At 48.6% G+C, this 23,081-nt stretch overlaps 9 protein-coding genes across 9 annotated transcripts; 6 read left to right on the top strand and 3 right to left on the bottom strand.

The window, feature by feature from the left end:
• Positions 1–1,254: 1,254 nt before the first annotated feature.
• Positions 1,255–2,360, top strand: GOS (predicted protein). The gene is made up of 2 exons (XM_002178450.1): positions 1,255–1,574; positions 1,679–2,360. The coding sequence occupies exons 1-2, from the start codon at positions 1,497–1,499 to the stop codon at positions 2,270–2,272; spliced, it is 672 nt and encodes a 223-aa protein (XP_002178486.1). The 5' UTR covers positions 1,255–1,496; the 3' UTR covers positions 2,273–2,360.
• Positions 2,361–3,080: 720 nt separating this feature from the next.
• On the top strand, positions 3,081–4,685 carry PHATRDRAFT_44363 (predicted protein; the record flags this gene model as incomplete). The annotated part of the gene is made up of 1 exon (XM_002178449.1): positions 3,081–4,685. The coding sequence occupies exon 1, from the start codon at positions 3,159–3,161 to the stop codon at positions 4,683–4,685; it is 1,527 nt and encodes a 508-aa protein (XP_002178485.1). The 5' UTR covers positions 3,081–3,158.
• A 747-nt stretch (positions 4,686–5,432) lies between these two features.
• Positions 5,433–6,824, top strand: PHATRDRAFT_33783 (predicted protein; the record flags this gene model as incomplete). The annotated part of the gene is made up of 3 exons (XM_002178448.1): positions 5,433–5,966; positions 6,049–6,406; positions 6,490–6,824. 3 exons carry the CDS (start codon positions 5,433–5,435, stop codon positions 6,822–6,824), a joined length of 1,227 nt encoding a protein of 408 aa, XP_002178484.1.
• Positions 6,825–8,912: 2,088 nt separating this feature from the next.
• Positions 8,913–12,396, bottom strand: PHATRDRAFT_44362 (predicted protein; the record flags this gene model as incomplete). The annotated part of the gene is made up of 3 exons (XM_002178175.1): positions 9,398–12,396; positions 9,117–9,365; positions 8,913–8,969 (listed from the first exon to the last, which is right to left on the bottom strand). Exons 1-3 carry the CDS (start codon positions 12,341–12,343, stop codon positions 8,913–8,915), a joined length of 3,252 nt encoding a protein of 1,083 aa, XP_002178211.1. The 5' UTR covers positions 12,344–12,396.
• Positions 12,397–13,264: 868 nt separating this feature from the next.
• Positions 13,265–14,149, top strand: PHATRDRAFT_4209 (predicted protein; the record flags this gene model as incomplete). Its single annotated transcript, XM_002178447.1, has 1 exon — positions 13,265–14,149. A coding segment is annotated over one exon (885 nt), but the record flags the coding sequence as incomplete, so codon positions are not given.
• A 1,429-nt stretch (positions 14,150–15,578) lies between these two features.
• On the bottom strand, positions 15,579–16,894 carry PHATRDRAFT_44360 (predicted protein). The gene is made up of 2 exons (XM_002178174.1): positions 15,635–16,894; positions 15,579–15,601 (listed from the first exon to the last, which is right to left on the bottom strand). The coding sequence occupies exon 1, from the start codon at positions 16,880–16,882 to the stop codon at positions 15,635–15,637; it is 1,248 nt and encodes a 415-aa protein (XP_002178210.1). The 5' UTR covers positions 16,883–16,894; the 3' UTR covers positions 15,579–15,601.
• Positions 16,895–17,210: 316 nt separating this feature from the next.
• Positions 17,211–19,820, top strand: PHATRDRAFT_44359 (predicted protein; the record flags this gene model as incomplete). The annotated part of the gene is made up of 1 exon (XM_002178446.1): positions 17,211–19,820. The coding sequence occupies one exon, from the start codon at positions 17,211–17,213 to the stop codon at positions 19,674–19,676; it is 2,466 nt and encodes an 821-aa protein (XP_002178482.1). The 3' UTR covers positions 19,677–19,820.
• A 17-nt stretch (positions 19,821–19,837) lies between these two features.
• On the bottom strand, positions 19,838–21,496 carry PHATRDRAFT_18899 (predicted protein; the record flags this gene model as incomplete). Its single annotated transcript, XM_002178173.1, has 4 exons — positions 21,337–21,496; positions 20,744–21,182; positions 20,247–20,636; positions 19,838–20,167 (listed from the first exon to the last, which is right to left on the bottom strand). The coding sequence occupies exons 2-4, from the start codon at positions 21,005–21,007 to the stop codon at positions 19,838–19,840; spliced, it is 984 nt and encodes a 327-aa protein (XP_002178209.1). The 5' UTR covers positions 21,008–21,182; positions 21,337–21,496.
• A 543-nt stretch (positions 21,497–22,039) lies between these two features.
• On the top strand, positions 22,040–23,017 carry PHATRDRAFT_44357 (predicted protein; the record flags this gene model as incomplete). Its single annotated transcript, XM_002178445.1, has 2 exons — positions 22,040–22,246; positions 22,328–23,017. Exons 1-2 carry the CDS (start codon positions 22,100–22,102, stop codon positions 23,015–23,017), a joined length of 837 nt encoding a protein of 278 aa, XP_002178481.1. The 5' UTR covers positions 22,040–22,099.
• Positions 23,018–23,081: the final 64 nt, after the last annotated feature.

Genomic DNA, 23,081 nt, shown 5'->3' with positions numbered 1-23,081 from the left:
GATTATTCGCTGAATTGAGCATTCGCTAGACATTTTTGCGAACCGCATTGCGTGCATTTCTAGAAACGAATTCTTCAGAATACGTCGAAGTGCGGTTCTGTCAGTTCGCAAACGAATTTCCTGCACTTGATTTGGGAAACTCCCTGAGAGCTTTTACCGTGGACGGTCGGTTCAAGTATCTAATTCATCGCGAGGAAAGAATAAAAACTATCCCCCATTATGAAGATGCAAACTATAAACGGCTATCAATCGATGAAATATTCCCACTTTAAATGGATGAATAAAAGAGAATTTTCGCTTCGCCGACTATTAAGAATGCGCTCCACACGTACCACATTTCTAGTGGGTGGACGTGGCGTGGTTTTGTCATCACAATGAATACCTATTTGATGCAGGGAAGTGGATCCACGCCAGACGTAGATTGTGAAAAATGAAATCTGACAAAGTCTGGATACGTCGTTTCAAACGTTATAGTCCGATGGATTGGGATTGTTATTGAGCTTTCAGCGATTGGAACCAAACGTGGCTCCGACCAACCTGGGAAAATTTGTTTTCTCGCGGGGAGACAAATAATCAAGTCCTTAGTCGTTTACCGGCTTCGGTCTTCACTACAATGCTAACGTATTTCGTGGACGCGAAGACGCAGGGCCGGTATTCATAACGGAAAATCTAGACAACGAGTTCCAAATATTCAGTATCATCTCTCACTTTATGATTGGCTGTATGATTCTTTTCATTGCAAATTGGTCAGCTTTTGAGACTAATCATTCCGGCTTTTTTTTGGCGTAAAGCACAATCGAACTAGCGAGAGCATCGTTACATTATGCAGTTACGGTTGTTGTTTTGTAATGAACAGATTGAGCAGTCATGCCTACCACAACCATCAGTAATCCAAAAGGGGAAAAATTACCAGCGAAGAATGTTGTTTATTGCAACACTGCTTGTTGCCGTTGTCATTTTTTGATAGTCATGGCGTTTACCTATTTTATCATAGTTTCGAAAGGTGTCTCCGAGTCCTTCTTTGGATTCTGATCGAATGACGGACGAACGCTTTCCAAAGTGTCAGCCAGCCGCAGGCCCACTTTTTCCACGAACACTAACAGTGAAGGTCGAGCGAGACCCACGCGCAATTAGCAATGCATGCCGGATACGGAAATGACCGCGGCGGGCCAAAACTCGTGCCCGTGTGCAAATCAAGCACAGTGACCCGTGACAATACGCCGTGAAAACTTTTGCTATTTTCTCCAACGAGAGAAAAAGCACAACGATCTCGCATACAACGAGTCTTCCCCTTGTGTATGGCCTTCCCGCGAGTGTTCGAGACTACACTATTGGAGCACAATACCGAGAGGCTTTGAGTGTGCGTCTCTTTTCTTTCTCTGTGATCCTGACCACGCAAGATTTCGTCCAACGATCTTTTACGGCACCGTCGAGCTGCCCCGGACTACCGCAGTAATAGCAGCACGTACGACGACAACGACGTCAGCATCAGCAACATGTCATTTGATCAGCTGAAGCGTGAAGCAGTAAACTTGGAACGTCAGCTGGAAGACAAGGTCTCGCGCTACCAGCAGGTATGTCACTATGAAGTACACATTCATGCCAGCAAACACGATCTCATTCTGTCGCCGTCGTATCGCGTTGCTTCATAACATTTTAACATTTTCTGTATTTGTAGTTGGCTCAGAAATTAAACAAAGCAGCTGTCAGCAACGATCTGGCTTTATCTGAACAAGGCGCCGTGCCGTGGGGAGAAGAAGCATCCTTGCAACAAGATATTCAACGGTCTTTAACTCACTTACAAGACCTTATATCAAGCCGTTTACCGAGCGCGGCCAGCAGTCCGAGTCATCAAGCGGTCATCGGGCGCTACCGTGAGATTTTGTTAGACTTACGTTCGGATTTCGAAAAGAGTCGACTGGCAGTGCGTCGGGCAACCGAACGTAAGGAACTGCTAGGGTCTGCCCCGACTGCAAATGGAAGCACTGATCCGGCAATGGACCATTTATTGCGGGAACGGAATCACATTAATAATTCGATGAACGCAGCGAGTACTGTGATTGGACAAGCCGACGCAATTAGATCAGATTTGAGATTTCAGGGACGGTCACTACGAAACGCAGGCAGTTTGTTAGGACAGCTGACAACGAACATACCTGGTCTGAACCACCTGGTCGAATCTATTCGTCGGCGACGTTCCAGGGATGACAAAGTCGTCGCTGGGGTTATTGCGAGCTGTATTCTTTTTACGCTCTGGTATGTCTTGTCGTAACTTTCCCTTTATATCCGCGGACCAAGTCAAGAGATTTGCCACTTCTAGTCTTGTGCACATTGAAAATTATAAATCACAGTAATTCTTCAATTGACTCGTCTCGACTCGACTGGGTCTTTAATGTTTGAGCGTCGTAGTCCAACATAAAGAAAACTTCGAGAACGCGGAAATAGGGATTTCTCGGTCTTACCGAGGCAGCGCAGCATTTGGTCGCTTAATTTTTATACCAGATCTAAACAACAAATGCTGAATGCTTTGAAGATACTTTGATGTAATTTGATGCTTTGGCGGCATTTCTGTGTTTCTCCTAGGTTCAACCAAATCGAACCATCAGTTCACCACTGTCCCCAGTCTATGACTGTAATGTTCGCGATCCGACAACAAATCTCAATCATGCAAAAGAAGGCAAGAAGAGGACATAGTATGGGTAGAGAAACTACGAATAAGCTTGTGTTTGATTCCTTACGGAAGAATCTCTCTAATCTCAGAGCTACGTGGGCAATATAGCGACTAACTGTAACTTGCGATATATTTCCATTGTATGTTAGTACCTCTCTAATCTCGAGAGGTACATAGCGAATAGCTCACGATATATTTCCGTCGTATTTGTGTCGAGCGACATCAAGCTCATATTATAAACGAGTTGATCATGTCATCGTCGATTTTTCCTTTATCAACTAATGACACAATTCTCTGCCCTTCCTAGCAGTAAAGCCAGCTGCATCCCCTACAAAACACAGAGAAATTGGTTTTACTGTTACATTCATGGAATTTATCAACTACGAATTTCCATCACAAACGCACTAGACCAAAACCCAGTCTTCATAAATAGTGAGTGCAAACGGTTGACCAATACATATAGCATGCCAAGATAGTACGATTGACAATGAATGAAGAACAATCAGTCGACGCTGGCGAAGCTATGAAAACACGCCGCAAAGGAAGGAAGCTCCGACGACGGCATCGACCCCCCAAGAATGAAATGGAAAAATTCGTTGCAAAGGACCTCTATATTGCCATGCAGTACGAGTTTCGGGCAAGTCTCGACAACCAACGAGACCTCAAGCGAGTTGTGCTTGTGAATTGGGATCGACAGGTTATCTTGGACGTCAAGGTGGTACTCAACGACAGCCGCAAGAACAAGAGATCTCCACGACTTTCCGTAACAAATACCATTGCGGCCTCGTTGTCACTCGCCGAACTGCGCTGGCGAATCCAGTCCATAACAGAAGGAAACGTTTTGATCGGATACAGCTTGGACTATGCGTTATATGCGCTAGACTTGCAAATACCGTGGGTAAATTTGCGTGATTCCGCTACCTACACCCCGTTCATGAAGGAAGTCAACGATCCTCTCACAGTCATGCTAGTACCAAGGTCGCTGGCCGAGCTTGGCGAAATTTTTGGATGCCGATCGTGCAAAAATTCTGAGACTAGTCTTATACAGCAAGCTCTGTGCTGTATGGATCTGTACCGCAGAAAACGAGTGGAGTGGGAGGAGGATGTAGCAAAACTTATTCGACAGAAGGAGCGACAAAGGGAAATCGCGGAGCATCACAAGCAAATGAGAATGCTGACAATGATTCCGGAACAAGATTTGAGTGAAGAAAATCATATTCATAGTGCCACTGAAGAGAGTCAAAGACTTCCAGACGATGCGTATGAAGCCTACCGTGGTTTGCGTTCACTGTCGATCGACGCAACGCTTCGAGAGGAATTACAGACGAAAGAAGGACGTCTAGGTGGTGATAGTCTTCAAACCGATTGGGTTGGTACTCACAGAGCTTTAGCAATGCTTGCTCCTGATTTATCACAACCTGACGATTTGAGTTGGAGCAGTAGCGCCTTTTCCTCAGCCAACATTTGGATGCCGTCGGTGGATTCGCTATCGTCAGTTCCCTCTACTATAAGCCAAGATCGATGGTCTGGTGCAGAGAATAGCGCATATCATGCAAGAGGGTTGTGGCTGATGAGACCAGAGAAAGAAAGCACTCATCCTGTAGAAATTGGCGACTGGTTGGACGAGCGAGAAAATCAGGTATTGGATGAAGACATGCATGAGATTAATCTGATAGACGAAGATGACGTTGCTTCAGGCCATCTTCCTTCCAAGCTTCTTAGTGATTCAGACGACTCTGGAAAAGAAGCACCAGTACGAGAAGATAGCAGTCATCTTGTCGACGGTGTCGATTGGCTAGAAGAAGGCAAGAAGCCACCATCACACAGAACGAAAGACAATTGGTTTCGGCGTCGGCCTTCAGATTTTCGACCACCGCAAGACTCAAATCAGCACCATCTGTCTGAAGTAACCCCTCTTACTGCTGGAAAAATTCCTTCTTCCCCGAAATTTGGTTTTTTTCGAAGAAAGTCAGAGTCTGATGATACTCGCAAAATTCACCTCCAAGGAACATGAGACCGTGACGACGGATTGTTTTGGTGACACTTTAACCAAATGGGTTTGTGGTGGTCTTGTATCCCATGATACTGCGTTGATTCGCATAGCCCACAAACCTAACTTCGGATTAATTGGAAACCTGAATCCGAACTTTTACCCTCATAACCCAGAATGTTATTAACTGATAGGGACAGGAAGAGTGGCGGCATATCCCCTTTTGCGTTGCAATATAATCAAGTTGCGAGAGAATCGCAGCTAACAACCAGCTTACAGCTACGACGATATGGACCATCGACTACTAATTGTTTGTCTTCCGTGGATAGTTGCCTTGATGAAAGGTAGGAAGCTTAATTTCGGTCCACCGTTTGATGTTCGCATAGAGAGAAAGAAGAAAATCTGAAGTTTGGCTGTGCTTATCAAAATCTAATTTTAATTCGCAGTCAGTGTCAGCAAGTCTTGCTCTACTAATCTTACAAATTTCTGAAAGTTGCTTCTCCAGAGTCGTGGATGTAGGTCTCATTCACGAAAAGGGGTGTGTTGTAGCCATCCCCTATACCGAGAAAGATGTTCGATTTCGCTTTTGCAGTTGATGTAAAAATAGCCAGGATATGGACAACGAGAGGGCATATGTGAAGTCTATGATCTGCCTAAGAAAACTTTCAGAATAACCGTTTTCGTGATTTTTCCTTATGTCTAGATGTTTTGTACGAAAGGACCAAGCCGTCTGAAGGCCCAACGATCCGGTGCCATCATTATTCGACAACAATGTCGGAGTATCCTGTCCCGCAAACTGCAAAACCCACAAAACCGCCACATTCCTCGACGACACTAGTAGGATCACAAATCAAAATGACTATCATGAGCACTTCCTCTGGCAATTGCCGATGGCGCCGCGAAGACAAGGACAATGAAATCTCCCGCAAATGCTCTAGTGCGCCTCAAGTGTGGGGCGAAAAGAATGCGCACGAAAGGATCAGAGATGACAAGTTCTCATCCCAGCTTTCGATCGATTCCCGACTACAAAATGGCGACAAGCGCATTCCCACCTCCCAATTAAAAGGAGGAAGCACATCCATTGTTATACGGCGGCATACGAAGAGACGGCGCGTTCATTTTGGTCGGTTCTCCGAGGTATACGAACTGGACGCTGACAACGAACAAGTAACCGCAGAAATTGGCTGGTACAGTCGCAAAGAACTTTTCCAAATGAAAGTTCGCGCGAAGCGTCTGCCTAAGGCCGGCTCCAGCATTGACGTTTTGTCTGATGCATACGGAGCCAACGTCGAAGAGAACGACATCGTAAGTCATTCTATACAACCGAATAGACTCTCTTGTTAAATTGCCAACAGCTCAAATACTTAATCTTTGTAAATCATGGCAGGTTCAACGGCTTGGCGCGAGCGAAGATTTTCAGGATCGTCGAGGTCTAGAACTGCTATCTTCGGAGCATCATTGCTTTTCTCGGAACCTGACTATTTGCTCGGTCAAGGGCGAAGTTCTATTGGAACAGGCCAGTCAGGTGATACAAGGAAAAAGCGATGCCGTGAAGATTGCCAAAGCGTACGCATATGCAAGTGAACCGGCAGTACGCTTTGCTCGTCTTCTAGGAATCGTTGACGCACTCACAACTGGTAAACAAATGGGCACCTTGGAAAGTGACTCCAGTCTTTATTCGAGCAAATTGTCGCATCTCTCAAATCACTCTGCCTTTTCCAGAAAGGGTGGCCGAACAACTGACTGTGAGAAATGCTGCGGCGACTCGAATGGAAGTTTTTGAACAGCTGGGTGCAGCTCAACGGTGCTCTTGTCCATCCTATGCGAGTTACGCTACCCGGAAAGATGGGGTCTGTTCAGAAATTCGTCGAAGGCAAATATCACTTTTTTGTACTTCGTTCATCCTGGGCTATGTCTCTCATGAGCATTGGTTTTCATACGAAAGAGGAATTGATGGAGATTGTTTCGGTTGGTTTAATCAAGCTACTTTCGTACTCGGATCGCAGTGCAAAACCCTCTCACAAGCATCTGTTTCATACGAAAGAGGAATCGATGGAGGTAATTTCTGTCAGATTGGTCGCTGTCTTAGTGCAATTTCACCACAGCAAGCGAAATCCTTGTTTTGTTCCGGACTGCCTCGTGTATTTACCAAATCACTACTAGGAACCTGTCAAGGGCCAAAATCGTGCCTAAGGAACCAAAGGATTGTATTTACTTTCGTAGTCTGACAAAAGGCGTAAAGATGAAACTTACAGACTACTTAGCCCAGTAGACTTATACTTAGGGATAAAAAACCCCATGACAGTGAATGCTTGACTTCGGGGTTTTCTAAGTGGAAGCTGCGACGATAACGGGCTAGCATCGTGCCTAAGGACCCGAAGGATCCTACTTGCTTTCGTACGTGATCAAAGGTGTAAAAATATAGAATCATATGTCAAGTTTGGCAGTCAAGTGGGACATGTCCGGCAGAATGGGACATGTCACACAAAGAGATTTGAAAAAGAGCGAGCTCTCATCTCGAGCTAAATTATATGTTCGATGGATTTTGGGATATGATCATCCTATGAAACAAGCCAACGGATTGAAAGTAAGACATAGAGAAGAGTTGGAAGTAACCATCGGAGTAAGCGATGAAATAGCGAAGGATTAGCGATCAAACAGCGAGGTTTGAGAGGAAACAGAACTAGTGAAAAGTAAAATAAAGATCACAACAACAAGCACTAGAGCAGTGTGAAAGAGTAGATCAAACGTAAAGGAGAAATAAGAGAGAATCTATTTATTACGTCTCTGTTGTCGACTAGTCACTCAGACAGTCAAAAGATCAGAAGAAACCGGAGTTTTCAACAATCATAGACTTGTCCAGTAGACTTACAGTTAGGGATATGAACCCCACACTTAGTGCTTCACGTAGGGGTTTTCTACTATTTCACAGTCACGTGGTGTATTTTAATGAGAAAAAGGCAACAGTTTGTTTTCTGTATGCTTGGGGTAAAGTGTTCACAGTCAACTGCTGTGAAATAGATTCATTGAAGCTTGACGGGTTGGAAGCAGCTCATCCATGCCAGCGCGATACCTCCGCTGTATCATAGACAGAGCATACACCAAACATTGGATTATTTTTTAAATGCTAGTTTTACTTACAAGCCGTTTCGCGCTCAATCAAAAGTAATTAAAGATTTTCAGATTCGGCCGAAATAGCGATTTCTTCATGTCGCAGAGGCCGAAATAGCGGTTTTCCTCTATTTTAATCGTTCGAACCCCTTTATCTCGACACCACCCGTAAAACTGTAAAACTTACCAAATCTCTCTATATTGCATGTGTCTTTTAACGATTTTAAGAAATATGGTGTCGCATACGACCGACCGAGCTGGTTTTAGAGCTAGTTTTTAGATTTCGAGACGGTACCATACTTTCATTTTCTCCTGTCGAACCAACGAACGGGACAATTTATCATTCATTTGCTCGCACTACAGCAATACAAGGTACAGGTCTGCTTAAAAAAAGAAAAAGACTGCATACATGGCGTTCTTGTGTAGTAAGACGCAGGTGATACCAAGGCAAATCGTATTTTGGCTTGCTTTTGTAGCAAGCCACAGCAATTCTTGCCGATGGGTCCTCAGTTTCACGGCCCCTCCTAATACCCGTTCAGACATTTCGATCGCTCTACAAGATCGAATGACCGCCCGTCTTTTTGCAACCTTTGAACCCATCGGAAAACAGGACTGCGACCCTTGCGCGAACCTTGAAGAAGATGATCCAATCCTAGATCGACACGAGGCAGCTTATGCGATGCTAGGTACCGCCTGGGCTTTGGGGACACTACCTACCACGCTACTCTTTCCAGTCGCTCCCTGAGAGAAGATCTTTGCGACCACGTTTCTGCACACTTCGATGCGAAAAGAATCGGAGAGGTGAATGTCTACAGGACGCAGGCGATTGAAAAATTCTTCGTGACAGAATGGCGAGGCCTACTGTCGACTGAAAGTCTCTGTGAAAGGCCACCTATTCTAATGGCTAGTACTGTACATAACTCATCACAAATCTTGAATTGATTGAGTCCGTATTGACGGCTTGCTAATTTTTCGGATGTTACAACGACTGCCAAGAACTTGGCCAGACTAGCTATTGTGTAATCTCGCCAGCGGCCGATCGAAAAGGAGTCTGCAGTGCTTCGAAAGCAGGATTGTGCGCCAATGGCAGGATTCTTGACAACGCTTTGGGAGATCACGCTGCAAAAGTTTTAACGAAATTTACCACAAACACGAGCGACTTTCTTGGTCTTCGCCCGTCTCAATTTGATTTAGAATCTAATATTGAGCGAAGTACAACGCAACACTCACATACTGCTATACATGCCTATATTATACTAATTCCGACATAGGATGGAGGACTCGAAGATGCTTCAGTCTGGCTGCAAACCAGAGCAAATCGCAATTGATAGGATTACCACTCACATCCAACACTTGCAAGTTCAGACATTCAGCCAGCGAAGCCGGAAGGGTCGTCAGCTTGTTCCTGGCAGCAGTCAACTCCACGAGGCTGACCATTTGAAATATTGACGGTAGAGAGCCTAGCATATTCCGGTCGATCCTTAAAACTCTTAGTTGCGTTAGGTTGCAAATTGATTCGGGCAAAATGACCAACGAATTCTCCTTGATTTCAAGACTCTTGGACAAACAAATATTGTGAGAAAGATCGGATAGCTAAAAACGAATGACGACTCCAGCGAACGTACTGTAAGTTTCGGAAAATACATATCCATATGATCAGGTAGCCGCTCCAGCCCAAAACCATTCAGAGAAAGACTCTTCAGTGATGAGCCGGCAAAAAGCAAACCCGTTGGTATCGAAAGTGGAATACCTGGGTACAACCGACTACCGCCATTTTCCATACATGCACTGTCTCGGTGGAACACAAAGGACATTGGCTCGTGTTCGAGGTTGTAGAAGTCACGGATTGAGGAACTACATGACGACGTGAATACCCGACCGCCTTCCGCTTTCTCGTTCTCGGAAAATTTGTCTTCCCGTTCGGAGGAGATTTTTGACTCACTTGATAGTACAGGTATCACCTCGTAAACCATTGTTTGATCGTGAGGTGCAACCACATGATGGGGAGATACTTCACGAGATGATAACACCTGACACATGGCCTGATGAGATTTGTTGACCTCCATTGGAATCTCCCACGTCAGTGATGAATGTCCATTTTGACCGTCCATGTTACCCATTGCTATGTTATAGGGTAAAGTGAAGTGAAGCTGAATATATTGGGACCACAAAAGCTCTGAAAATGTACAAAGCCCTGCACAGCTTTCATTTCTTGGCCTATGCATCAAAAAATCTTGAAGCCGGCGACAAATCTTATCGTATTGCTGCAGCCTACAGCCGAGAGCGATGTTGGCCGCAAATAGCGGTGCAAGGAGAAGATCGATCCAAGACTCAGTGGACGGAATCGATTCAAGCCAGCAAAGAATTGTCTCGGTCAAATTGTACAGTTCGATGTAGTCCATCAGCGACTTTGCAAATCCTGTATCACTCAACTCGATAGCGGTCGAAGCTCGACGCAAACAAGCGAGAACAATGGATCCAATCTGCGAAAAAAATAGGAGATCGTGTCGAGAGGAGCTTGATCCTGATTTCTTGTCTTCGAACAAGTGGTTGAACGCGCTCCAAGAAGAACGAAGAGCAGTGTTCATCAGAGAGTCAAGGGAAGCGATTGCGTTCAATGAAAATTGAACCCGATTAATCAGGCTCAAACACTCCAAAGTTCCGCCTGACGACAAAAAGAATAGGCTAGCGGTGCCGTGGTTGATATCGTTTTGCCTAGGTTTCCGAGGCTTCTCCCCCCTGTCCTCATCCCTTGAAGCGGAAAAGAGTACTTGCTGCAGCTTTTCCCATTCCATCACCTCACAATAAGCGGGCGGTACGGATGTAAGTGCAGCTTCCAAACCAACCCATATCTCTTCGAAGTGATGGAGTGTTTGTGTTGACGAAAATGTCGGATCGATCTCCTGTGTGTAGAGACTATGGAGATAGGCAGAAACAAGAGAAATCTTCAATTGCGTTTGAAACGCAAACAAAAAAATGTCGTCCCCGGGATTGGAATCGTATAGAAAAGACTTTTCCAAAAGGCGACTAAAACAAGTCGTTATACCCACCGCAATCCTCGACCTCGTCAGTACCATCGGAGATTTGTTAGGGGCAGTTTCCTGTGTTTCCTGCTGTTTTGCTCGCAACCTCCGATTGATGTCCTGCAGTAGCGAACATGCGACATCAAAGCGCCCGGCATGGGTTGAAAGAGCGCATATTCCCGAAACTTTACCCAGCCATATGTAAAGAGCGGAAGGAATGCGATCCGAGTCTTCAATAAGAAATCTCACTTCATCAGTATCAAACGAAAAGATCTCGCGTATTTGAGAGAAAGGATGAGGGCATTGCATAAAGTTGGAAATGATACCAGAGGTATCCCACCATGCAAGGCAGCCTAAATGTTCGTTTTTGCAACTACTATCTTGCGGAGCCGCAGCAATTGGGGGCTTGGCTGGTTGTGGTAACGGAATATATCCATCTTCCGAGTCGACCGCATTCGTTCGAACTTTTGCCGCGTATTTCCTAGTTGCCTCGCTTTGATCATGAGGCCTCCGATCGGACAAAATGCCCACTTTTTTGGAGATTGTAATGGTTGGTAGAGGCAAAAACTCGCGCGGCATCACGTTTGCTATACTCGACCGCGGGGTGATGTGTTGATAGGAGCAAAAAGGATCGGCACACTCTCCTGCCAATTCGTAGGGGCAAAGCGGAAGATGTGGGTCAAGTCGTTTCGGCGAAGCATCTCTACGGAGATCGCCGTTACCATTTTTCGCCCCGGACCCATCCTTGGAAGATTCGGTATTCGAGCTCCACAGTCCAAAGTCCAGTGCCGTCCACCGTAGTAGCTGACGACGATGACCGGCGTCGCGCATGACAGCATCTAAAGCAAAGACCTCTCTCGTTGAAACGGCGAGTATTCGCGCCACCGCGTTTGGCGATGCCAGGCACGGAATAAAGCAGGAGACTCGGGGGGTTCCGCATTTACGGTGCCCGTGCGATGTGGTCGTTTCGTGATGGCGAGGATACGCGTCAATATGTACCGTACCGCGTGGCCGTGCCTCCGTAATAGTGTACACCGTCACGCCGTTGTTGTTGTTGGTATCGTTGTTGTCCGGCCAGATCTCTGGTTCATCGCGTGCCGTCCTTGCTGCATCCCGTGGCGAGTGTGGAGCAATCTCGTCCGCACTGCCTGTTCCATGTACGTCAGAAGGCGGAGTCCTATCTCCTGCCGTATGAATTATTCGCACGAGATCGTCCGCCCCTCCGTCGGACTCTGTCACGTTGGAGGGCGACTCCTCCACCAGTACTTTTTTCGCCAATTGCGCTACCGAGTCGGCCAATGCGTCGCGCAGTATTTCTTGTTGGGTTTGGACCGCCAGCAAGTGTTGCCGATTCAATTCGGCATCACGGAGGCGTTTCTGCAGCACCAATCTTTGCGTAACTTCCTTTCGTAAACTCATCTCTGTCTGCTCCAGACGTCGATCCGTTGCGTCCGTATAGGCAGCGAGCGAATGGAGCTCTTCCTGGGCGATCCAAACCCGCCGGCGGCGCTTGTTGCCATCCGAACCGCCAACGTTCTCTTGCATCATGGAGACCAGACACTTGCTGGTGTATATTTACCAGTCGGTGAGGCTACATTAAGATTGGACTTGGGATAGCAGTGTGTGTACGCATCACTGGGACCTACCTATACGAAATGGGGAAAGGGACAAAATCCGGTGTGAGAAAAGGGGTTGACAGTGACAATGAATCACGGCACATCACCCCCCGCAAAACCCTACCCTACTATTGAACATCGGCCGGGTTCGAATTTTCAGTCACCAATCCGACAAGTGGGATTGCACGATGCTTCCCAACGTCGTCGTTCTGGGCGTTCACGCGACCGACGGCGCATGTTGCGCAGCCTAGGGCGTACGTGATGCGTCCGTCCCACAAAGCAAAAAGGGGTTGGATCGATCGTCTGGTCTTTTCTGTTACTGTGGTAGTTAGTCAGAGTCCCTGACCAACTTCCGGGAGGGTTTTACTCTTACTATTACCATTCCAAAACCTTCCCCCAAAGCCGACGACCTCTTTATTTTGACGACAACGACCAGGCTTGGATGTTGTGTGCGGCCACCCGTGCCGTCGTGACCGTGGGAGGACGTCCCGGCCTACCACCACGTTGCGGTTACGACCACTCCGAGCTTCGTGCGTCGTTTCCTCCCTCTCCACCGATCACCGCGGTGCTACTCGCGATTCCACGCGGAGGCGCCGGCAAGTCGTCGGACGATTCCTCCCGAAAACGCAAATTCCGTAGACGGCGCTCGGAAATACCAAAGAGCGAACCAATTTCGAACGACACGGAACGTAAGGGTAAACCAACGGAACCGAAGGCGTCCGAGGCCACGACGGAACCCGTCCAACACGACGAGCCGACTGCTGCGGCTTCCTCATCGGCGTCCGTTCCTCCTCCACGGCAAAAGACGGAGTCCGAAGCGCCACCCATCGTATCCGAAATCTTGAACGAGGCCGATTATTACAAAGTTCTAGGTATTGCTTCTCGTAAGGATGCCCAGAGCAACCCGGCCCTGATCAAGAAGGCTTACCGTAGACGTGCCTTGCTAACGCATCCGGACAAGACGGGGGGAGACCGACGTGCCTTTGACAAGGTTGCCAAAGCCTACGAAGTCTTGTCCGACGATACCAAAAAACAGCTGTACGATCGTTTTGGAGAAAAAGGTGTGGAACAAGGAGTCACCGGAGGAGGCAGCACCTTTGCAGGCTTTGCCGGTGCCGAGGACCTTTTCCGTTCCTTTTTCGGTGCCGGGTCCCGCACGTCTGGGACAAGCAGCGGCAACCCTTACTTCCCAACATCACGACGTAACCGAACGGTACGATATCAACTGGAAGTGACCTTGGAAGATCTGTATCGCGGAATGTCGCGCACCGTTAGGATCAACCCTCCGGACGCCAGTCCGTTCTCGCGATCTCGATATCAGGGCGCGAGCGCTAAACAGGCCAAATCTGTACAAATTGACGTCCCCCGCGGCGCCTTGGATGGACAATCCATCGTGCTCTCTGGCGAAATGGATTTCGATCAGGACGATACTCCTGGTGACTTGGTGTTCTTGCTGCAACAGCGACAACATTCGGTTTTTACCCGTGAGGGCCACGATCTCGCCATGATGGTAAAAATTTCGTTGCAAGAGTCAATTTGCGGCATGACACGCACCTTTCGACATTTGGACGGCCGCATGGTGACCATTCAATCGGCACAAACGTCCAGCGGCGAACATAAAACGCCAAATTTGATTCGGTCGGGGGATGTACAAGTACTCCGGGGACGGGGCATGCCCAAAGACGCCCAATGCACGTCTTTTGGCGACTTGTACGTTCAATACGAAATTGAAACGCCCAAGCCCCGCAAGAGTCAAGCAAATTCTCTAACAAGCGAAGAACGTGATGAACTGAGCCGCCTGTTGAATAAATTGGAAGGAAAAGCAACGTCGCCGAACAAGGTTCCCAACTTGGACGACGAGACCACGAGCGTTCTAGAAAGTGCCGCTGCCGCCGAGTTTGGCGTTGCCAGCGGACGGCCCATGCCGTCTTCACCACCACATAGTCACGATGAATCCGTGAATGATGACGACGAAGGATTTTCGCGGTTTGGCCCAGGAAGTCGACGCTTTTACTGGTCCTCATCGTCGACCGGTTCCAATCCTTTCTTTGGACAACAACCCGGTGGAGACCACGATGACGGGAACACGCAGTGTCAGCAAATGTAGAAGTCGTGGAATCTGTATTCAAAATGACACTATTTTGCCTTTTCGTTGACTAAGCTCCACACCAATTCAGTGGTCACTATCGCGGCAAAGACAGCCACAACCGCGTACAGTGGTATCTTATCCACAAAATCTAAAATCGGCTGACACTGGGATAGAAATACCATCACGACCGTTAACATGAACAATGACGCCAAAAAGGTTCCCAAGCATAATTCGGCTGCTGTAAACACGTCACCCAGTATTAGTGCGGGAAAGTAGGATACCTCATCTAAACTCCCTAAGACTACGAGGGATCCCAACATCCACGGTCTTAGTGTATTCGTTCGAAACGAATTCTCAAGCTCGTCCCCTGCACTGTAGTTGTTCTCTTCCATCTCTTCTTCAATAGCCTCCAAGGTGCTGCTTTGAACATACGTTCCATAGAATTCATCACGTTTCGACTGGATAGCAACGGATTCTGGCTCTGTGACTTCTCGGCCATTGCGCGTCCGTGATTTTTGCCACGACCACCAGAACAGGAAGGCTGCCAAAGTCCAACACAATACAGCCGATACAGCCACTAAGAATATATCGCGAGCTTCGACAAATTCCAATACGGTATTCCCCAGCACGACGGTGGCCGTGCTGATGATGCAAGCCAGAAGGGTAAATGTACCGACAAAAATAGATGCGTGGATCCAGGCAACGGCAGAACTCGTCGCTTGAACGACGAACGGAACCAGAAACACGCAATCTTCCAAAGTCGTCAATACAACGGTAGCTGCTGCTCCTGCCACACCGTGGATAGACACCGAAAGGTACTCCATGGCATATATTCAGCCGTGAGAACAGTGTCGGGTCTTTATACAATCACTATAGTAGTCAAGAGACAGACAAGATTGTGGTTTTGCAGTAATCAATAGTCAAGCGTCATCCCGGAATACGGGCAATGGAATCACCTGGTACACAACACCATCGCAGGTTGCTTTTCCGGAAAACGTCAAGGAGAGCAACTAGCTAGTAGAGTTCTAGGAAGTGCGACATGCATACAGCGAAACGCTGACTGTAGAATTTGCTACTTTACTTTACTGTTCTGGCTCGTATGGACGTTAGAAAATCATTGGAAGACAGAAACACTTACGCATCCAAATCTTGGACCATTAGAACCGCTTGGGGTGTAAGGTCTGCCTCTGCTAACGTAACACTATCGTCTTCGTACGTTTTCCGTGGAAAGTTGGTCGACAGTGCCACCCGCTCAATCCCCACATTGCTGTCGTGAAAATGTACCTTCAAAAATGCTTTGAGCGTTGCAATAGTCTCGTCGGAAGCAAATCGCCGATTTAGTTTTGCTCCGCTCGGCAGCACAAACCGAATCACGGCACCTCCTGATTCTGGTTCAGGGCCAAGCTGTGCCTTGGCACTCGCCAAGGCCTGCTCCGTTTGTTCCACTTCCCGCTGCTGCCGCAACTCTTCCTCTCGTTGTGTTTGTAGGATTTCGTCTTGCTCTTCCCGACGTATTCGCTCCCGTTCCTGGTCGGCCAAGAGTGTCTGTTGGTACTCCTCGTCCTGCTGTCGCCGCAGTTCCTGTTCTTGTTCCCGCAGCAACCGCCGTGTTTCTAATTCCGCCGCCATGTGCTGTTGCCGTTGCCAAGCCACCTGCAGATAGGGCGAGAGCGATTCGGCCGACATGCGCGTCACGGCCGCGCCTTCGGCGCGCAACAGCATGTGCAGGGCGGTGGCCGACTGCGGTTGCAGCAGCGCCAACAGCGGATACGCCGTGGCCTGCAAAGTGGTCGCCAAGTGCGCTCCCTGCGCCGTGTGGATACTGACGCCCAGGGCGAGTACGTGCGGTTGGGACAAAAATCGCCGCATCAATGGGTGGCACAGCACGTCCCGACAAAATCGGTCCGATTCGCGGTGGAGCGGGGAATGCAGGTACACGAGGACGAGCGAATGAGTAGCCAAGGCTTGCTCCTTGGCGGCTTGAAAGCCGGTCGATACCCACGCGTCCGCGAGCGTTCGATTATTTCCCGGTACTCCGGTAGTGTTCTGCTTCGCCATAGTTTGTAGATACGTGACGAACTGCTGCGCGGCCTTGGCGGTGACGGCATCGGAAAGACCGTCGAATTCGTCCGTGCCGGCAAAAATCCAGGCAATCAGCCAACGCAAAGGATACAGCAGGAGGCGCAATACAATGGCAAGCATATTTAAACACCGTTGGGTAAGGGTTTGGCGGGTATTGGACTGACGTGAAAAAGGTAATTGCCGGGTACAAGAGTGAGAAAGGAACACAGTCCCAACGGCGAATGGTAAAAAGGCGATCACGCTCCACAAGGTTCCGCGAGCTGTACACCAATGCCCTGCTTCTTCTCTTTGACTCACCATGTTGAAGTGTCCCTTCTGAAAAAGTTTACGTGTGGAATACAGAGTATGGAGAATGTGGATGGAATATACCCAAGGTTTTTTCCCTTTGTGGAACGTCGTGTTCCCGTTCCTTTGCCTAACCCAATTAGGTAGCTGTCACAAGCCGAGTGAGTGTCTTGCGCGTGATGTCGAGGGCACGTTGGAGTTGCATTCGGTGCTTGTACTAACTACCGAACTAGCAAGCGTCCACGACTGACCCGTGACTTTGCATGCGAGAGAAAGAGGAGAGTTCGACATCCTTGTGCATCTTCTTCGCCGGAAGAATGGAAACTGTCTAACGGGACTGAAAATGGTACCATCCGGGGACGCCTTCGAAATCTCGAACTCTCGAGACCAAGACGAAAGCCAATTGCCGTTCCATTTCCAACTCGTTCCGAGTGTGTTGCTGGGACTTCCCCAAGAGGAAAGGAAAGTCTTCCTTTCCGGTGGAATTGACTTCAAAACTAGTACGGCGCGAAAGCTTCCCGGGAGTCGCCGAGTCCACGGTGGGTGCATACAACGTCCCCCCACGATGGCCGGAACGAATGCGAACGGCAAGGGGGGATTGACAGTGAACGCTCCGACGAGTGGCACCGGTAGTCCAACCCCTACCAACTATCGTTCCTTTCAAGACGATAGCCACACCGGAGATGGAGACCCCGGTAACGCCCACACGGACTCTAGCGGAGGACATCGATCTCTCGTGGCGCGTCGGGGTGGACCTCCCCGGACGTCCCCCCACGCGCACGTCGCCGACGATTCTCATCGTGGCTTTTCCACTTCCATTCACGATGCCTATAGTGCGACCGAACACGAACGGGTCGATTGCTGTTCCTTTACGTGTTGTGGAGTGTTACAGTCGGATCGGGATCGGTACTTGCTACAGGGTGTGACGCCACCGGGTGTGGGCCACCGCGTGGTGGTGCACGTCTTGTTGCCGTTGGCTATTTTGGGGGCCGCTGGATACGGTGCCATGCACATTGCCAATGTCCGTATCAACCAGATGTACTCCACAGTCCTGGTCTTTACGATGCTTTTCTACGTGCTTGCGCTGTGTTACAAGGGACGGTCCAAGCGTATCGAAGTACGTAAGGATTTGCTGTGGACCAAGTATCAAATCTCCGAAAGTAGTCAAAACACCGATTTAGCGGTACTTTGGGAACAAGAGCGACCGGAAGACGAGGAAGAGGCTAGGGATTTGTCCACCTATTATTTGGGACAGTCCCGACGAGATTTTTCCTCGGCACATCCGTGTTGCTTGGTGGGATGTTACCCCGAAGACCGGAATCTCAATCAGGAAGTGGCTTCGTCTTTGGAACACAATTTGTGTGGCGCGCTATGGGATTTCTTTTGCTTTCCCATTTGCGGCATGCACGTTCAGCTCTGTGGGATGTGCGCACTCGCCCAGGAAGCCCGAGAAGTGGAACAGGTTTTGCTTCCGCCATCCTACCGGCGTATTGACTACATCACGATGCAAGCCTACGCTGACTACTATCCCGCAATTTATCTCGACAAGTGGGCCGAAGCTCCATTAAGACGTAGCTGGTTTCGTATACCGCCGTTGTCTCGACTTTCGATACGGTTGTTGCAAGCGGCGCTGATTGTCGCAGCTCTCTTGTTGGTGTGGGCGCTCGTAGCGAATTTGTATTGGCACAAAATCTATCGAACCAACAACAAATCACACGTCTTCAATCTGGCCGACTACGGCATTTTCATCGCAACTGTGATGCAATCTGGCGGATTGCTTATGATCCTTGTGTTTTTCACCAACCTGCCCAAAAAATCGGAGCTATCCTTGGACGCCTTGGTCAAGTATTTTGCTTCCGGCTTTGTTCTGTCAGTGACGCTGGCCGTGTTTTGGGAAATGGTAATTGGCCTGGCGCTCAAGACTTTTGTCGCGTTCATTTTGATCGTCGCTGGTGTCGATGTGGTGGACGATCCGGGAAGTAACGGGACGTACACCTTTGGTATCGGATTTGGTCCATCACTGCTTTCGAATACTTCGCGGCATCTAGCGGCGGAAGCGGACCCTCGGAACTTTCTGGACGTCTTTGGTAACGAGCATCCGGTCTTTTACACGATGATGTTGATGCTTGAGGCTTTCCTCATGGCCGCCTTTGTCGAAGAACTGTGTAAATACTTTGGGTACCGCATGGTGGAGCATCCGGACTTTTTGACCAAGGACGATTTGGACCAAGCCATGTCGGTAGCTCATGACGAACCAAGCGAAGAAGTCGAAGACGGGCACCCTCGACAACATCGGGAGTGCCAAGATTACAGCTTTCAACGCAAATCACTGCAGGCCCAAGGTGCCGCAATAACACTCGCCATGATTGCGGTTGCTATTGGGTTTACTTGCTGCGAAAATTTAGTGTACATCTTTGTTTACAGTGGAGAGTCAGTGAAGGCGGAACTGACCGTTCTTATTGCTCGTTCCTGCTTTCCCGTCCATCCCATCAGTGCTGCGTTGCAAAGTTTAGGTGTGGTCCGGCGTGATTTGGAAGCGGATCGATCCAGAGCGCTGGGTCGTATTATCTTACCTGCTGTTCTTCTTCACGGCGGCTACGACTTTTTCATAATGTGGATTGACTTTTTATCAAGACGGCATGGTGTGGATGCGGACGAAAATCCCACCGCATTGCTGGTGTCCTTGATTGTATCGGCGAGTGCCATGCTCGTTGCACTGACTTGGTATTTCCGGGAGAGCAAGCTACAAAGAGAACGTCTCGCTGCCATTGACCAGATAAGCAACGTTGACCGGTCGAGACTGCTTTGATGCTGGGATATTCGTATGTCGTCTGGAGTGGTATATGCAATACACTATTCATGTCGCCCTTACTGTAGAGTATTGCGCTAAATCATCGGAACCAAAGAAACCATACACGGAAATAATTAACAGATAAAATGATGTTGTAAGCTTACTGCAGCTTGCTATTTTCATCGGCCGCCGGCTCCTCGCCCGGGCGTTCCCGTACGTCCACTACCAAAGGCACTACGCTGCTGTGCAGCACTCGCTGGTTTCAAAATCTGGAACGAGCACATCAGCGTATCGTCCACGGTCATCATGGCTCCGGCATTGTCAAACTCTCCACAATAATTCGGAGCCGAAAATACTGTCACAAGTTCTCGACCGGCAAAAAATTCGTATCCGTCCTCTACTACTTGATGTGCTCGTACGACCAAATCCAAGTCGTGTCGACGAAGGAACTGGCGAACAACGTCGCCACCAAAGGTGAACGATACGCCACGGTCATTCTCGCCCCATCCCTGAAAGCACAATGGCAACGGAAAATCCAGTGAGAACGGTATTATATTCATTGCAATTTTCCCTTTGCAGGATACGTACCGTAATACTAGGATCAGGGTCGGCCCAAAGTATATCACACAGGAGTCCGGTATCGGGCACGTCACACGGACGCGCAATATTAGCAATTTGCTCCATTTGACTTAACTCGGGAGAAAGACCGCCGTGCATACAAATAATCTTGTCGTCAATCACCGCCGTACAGGGCAAGCAGTTAAAGGTGTTGCAAAATTGCTTCCACATTTTGACAGAAAAGCGACGACGGCATTCGTCGTAGAATCCGTAAATGCGGTTGATGCCGGCGCATTCATGGTTGCCGCGCAACAGGAAAAAGTTTTCCGGATATTTGATTTTGTAGGCAAAGAGCAGGCAAACAACCTCGAGCGATTGCTTGCCCCGATCCACGTAGTCTCCCAAAAAAAGGTAATTTGCCTGGCAACAACAGATAGCAGGAAATTGTTAGCATGAAAACGAACGCAACCTTTTCGATGCAACCCCGAGTTCTACAGTCCAAGATTCTGCCAATTATTCACACGTACTTCGGGAGGAAATCCACCGTACTCGAAAAGGCGTAGTAAGTCCGTATACTGTCCGTGGATATCGCCACAAATTTTGATAGGTGCACCAAGCTCCAGCAGCATGGGTTGACTCATAAAGACGTCCCTGGCCTGCGTACAGAGCTGAGTGGCGTCCTGAACGGAAATGTCGACCGGTGTGCCCGGCTTTTTGTTCCGGGCCGATAAGAGCAGCTCAATCATGTTGTCGATCCACTTCTCGTCTTGTCCATTTTGAGTAGCCGGCATGGTCGGAAACGAACAAAGGTACGTGGGTGGCGATACCAGCAACCGAACTCTGCGCCGATTTTTCCAAATTTAAATCTCAATGCCGGTCGGTAGCTTGCGTGGGAATCAATGGGGTATCCTACTTCCGTCCGTACGCTCAAACTCGTAAAGCGCTTTAAAAGAAAAAGGAGTCACACTGAATCAAAGCAAAGAGAAATTGTTTTGTGAGCGAAGCAAAAGCCAACAAAAGAAATACTTCCAATCACGCGAACGCGACGTGGGACGAACGACAGCTGTGTACACTGGCCAGTCATTTAGGCAGTAAGGCGATTGGAACCCGAAGTACATACCACTATCCGCGCAACGTAATCTAATCAGATTTACGGGACCAATTATTTACAAGGGCCGAAGAAAGAACTTGCGAGATGGGTGGTGTTAGCTCCCTTTCACGCTCGGTTCTTGGACGTCGGGCCAAATATTGGTGGGTGTGCGGTTTTTGCTGGGAGTGTCCCGGTGCGGTGTCCCTTGGCGGGCAAGCAAAACGCTCGGCAAGATCACGGGATATGCCGCTACGAACGGTGGAGGCCCTTTGAGAACGACGGCACGTGGGAAAGTGTCCGTGTGGATACCAATGGATGGAGGGTAGACTTTGCGCGCAGGAACGCCAAATTTTGGACCAATTAAACATTCCACAATCAGTTGGTTTTCCCAAATCCATAAATACAAAATGAAATTGTATACGGATCGGGACGTTTGCGTTTAGCAAAAATAAACTCCGATGTCTATTCCCTAAAGCCTCCTAAGTCCGAGGATATGGCGTTTCGCAAATTCGGGCGTATTGGAGGTAGCGTGTGTTCAAAGTCAACCGGCACTTTCTCGAGGCTTCGGGGAGAGAGCCCCCTCCCCTCCCTTCACTGGCGGGGTTCGTCTGACCGCATGCCGTTGGCAGACGGCCAGTAGAATATGATTTTCAACGAAAGACGCTCTCCGTCAGAACACACCTGCACTCTTACTCTCTACCTCTCTCCTAAGAGTAGACAGACCTCCGTCTAATCGATTCCGCATCCAAACTCTCTTTCCTACACTTGTTGAATCTGTCGCGACAAATTTATCATGAGTGGTGTAGAAGCTGAAGATGCCAAGAAGGAGGTCGCCGAGTGCGAAAAAGAAATCGGCACCATCAAAGCTCTTTTGCGTGGTTTGGGACCGGCCCCAGAAGACGAGTCGGAATCGAATGAGTTCAAAGTCGCTTTCCTCAAGGTACGCACTTTATTTGATGCGAAACCATGACTAGGGATGCCCGTCATTTTCTGACGCGATTTTTTTTTGGGAACATTCTAGGTGGAAGGATTACCCGAAGAAGCCAAGCCTGTGTTGAAATTACAGATTTCGTCACCGGTGGAGGAGGCCACACTGTCGGAAATCTTTGACCCACTCGCCGAGGATACCAGCAAAATGATGGCCGTTTTTCGCGCCGTAGAAACAAACCAAGCGACCATGTCGATTGAAGCCTCGGATGCGGATATTCCTCTCGGAAATGCGGAGGAAGTATACGATCTCGGTCCGCTGACGAAATTTGACGGAATGGATCCGAAGAAAGAGTACGTGAACGAACTTTCGGTGAAAATCGTCCCGGAAGACGGCGAGGTAGCAATTTGTACTGTTCAGCTTCGTGTCACATACGTTCCCTCGAATAAGGACAAGCGCGAGGAGCTGTATGAACAATTGAACAAAACTAGTCAGCGAAAGGCGCAAGCCGTCAACAAACTCCGTCAAGTGGCGCTCGCTGCTAGTCGTGATGCTCCTGCGGGGTCCGCCGGTCAAAATAAAAAGCCCGCTGTCAAACCAGGCTTTTTGAATAAACCGAACAAGGAACCAACGAAAATGGAGGCTTGGTACAACCGAACACTGGGTCCCGACTCGCTGCTTCGCAAGCTGTTCCCCGTAGCGAAGAATTATGTGCTTTTCTTTGGAATTGTGGGTGTCTTTCATTTCAAAGGACAAGCTCTTGCACTTCCACCGCCGGTGTAACAGTAAAGCGCTTTTCGCAGATACGGTTTCTCATATGGGTACAGATTTATTTTATGTGTCTGGT

The sequence above is a fragment of the Phaeodactylum tricornutum genome, chromosome 4 (assembly GCF_000150955.2).
Source record: "Phaeodactylum tricornutum CCAP 1055/1 chromosome 4, whole genome shotgun sequence".
NCBI classification, from domain to species: Eukaryota; Bacillariophyta; class Bacillariophyceae; order Surirellales; family Neidiaceae; genus Phaeodactylum; species Phaeodactylum tricornutum.
Note: the sequence above shows the minus strand (reverse complement) of the source record. Positions and strands in the feature narration are given on the sequence as shown.

Coding starts and splice junctions, on each gene's coding strand:
- GOS (XM_002178450.1), top strand. CDS start 1,497: ATGTCATTTGATCAGCTGAAGCGTGAAGCAGTAAACTTGGAACGTCAG. Junction 1,575..1,678: donor AGGTCTCGCGCTACCAGCAG/GTATGTCACTAT, acceptor CTGTATTTGTAG/TTGGCTCAGAAATTAAACAA.
- PHATRDRAFT_44360 (XM_002178174.1), bottom strand. CDS start 16,882: ATGGTGAGTCAAAGAGAAGAAGCAGGGCATTGGTGTACAGCTCGCGGA.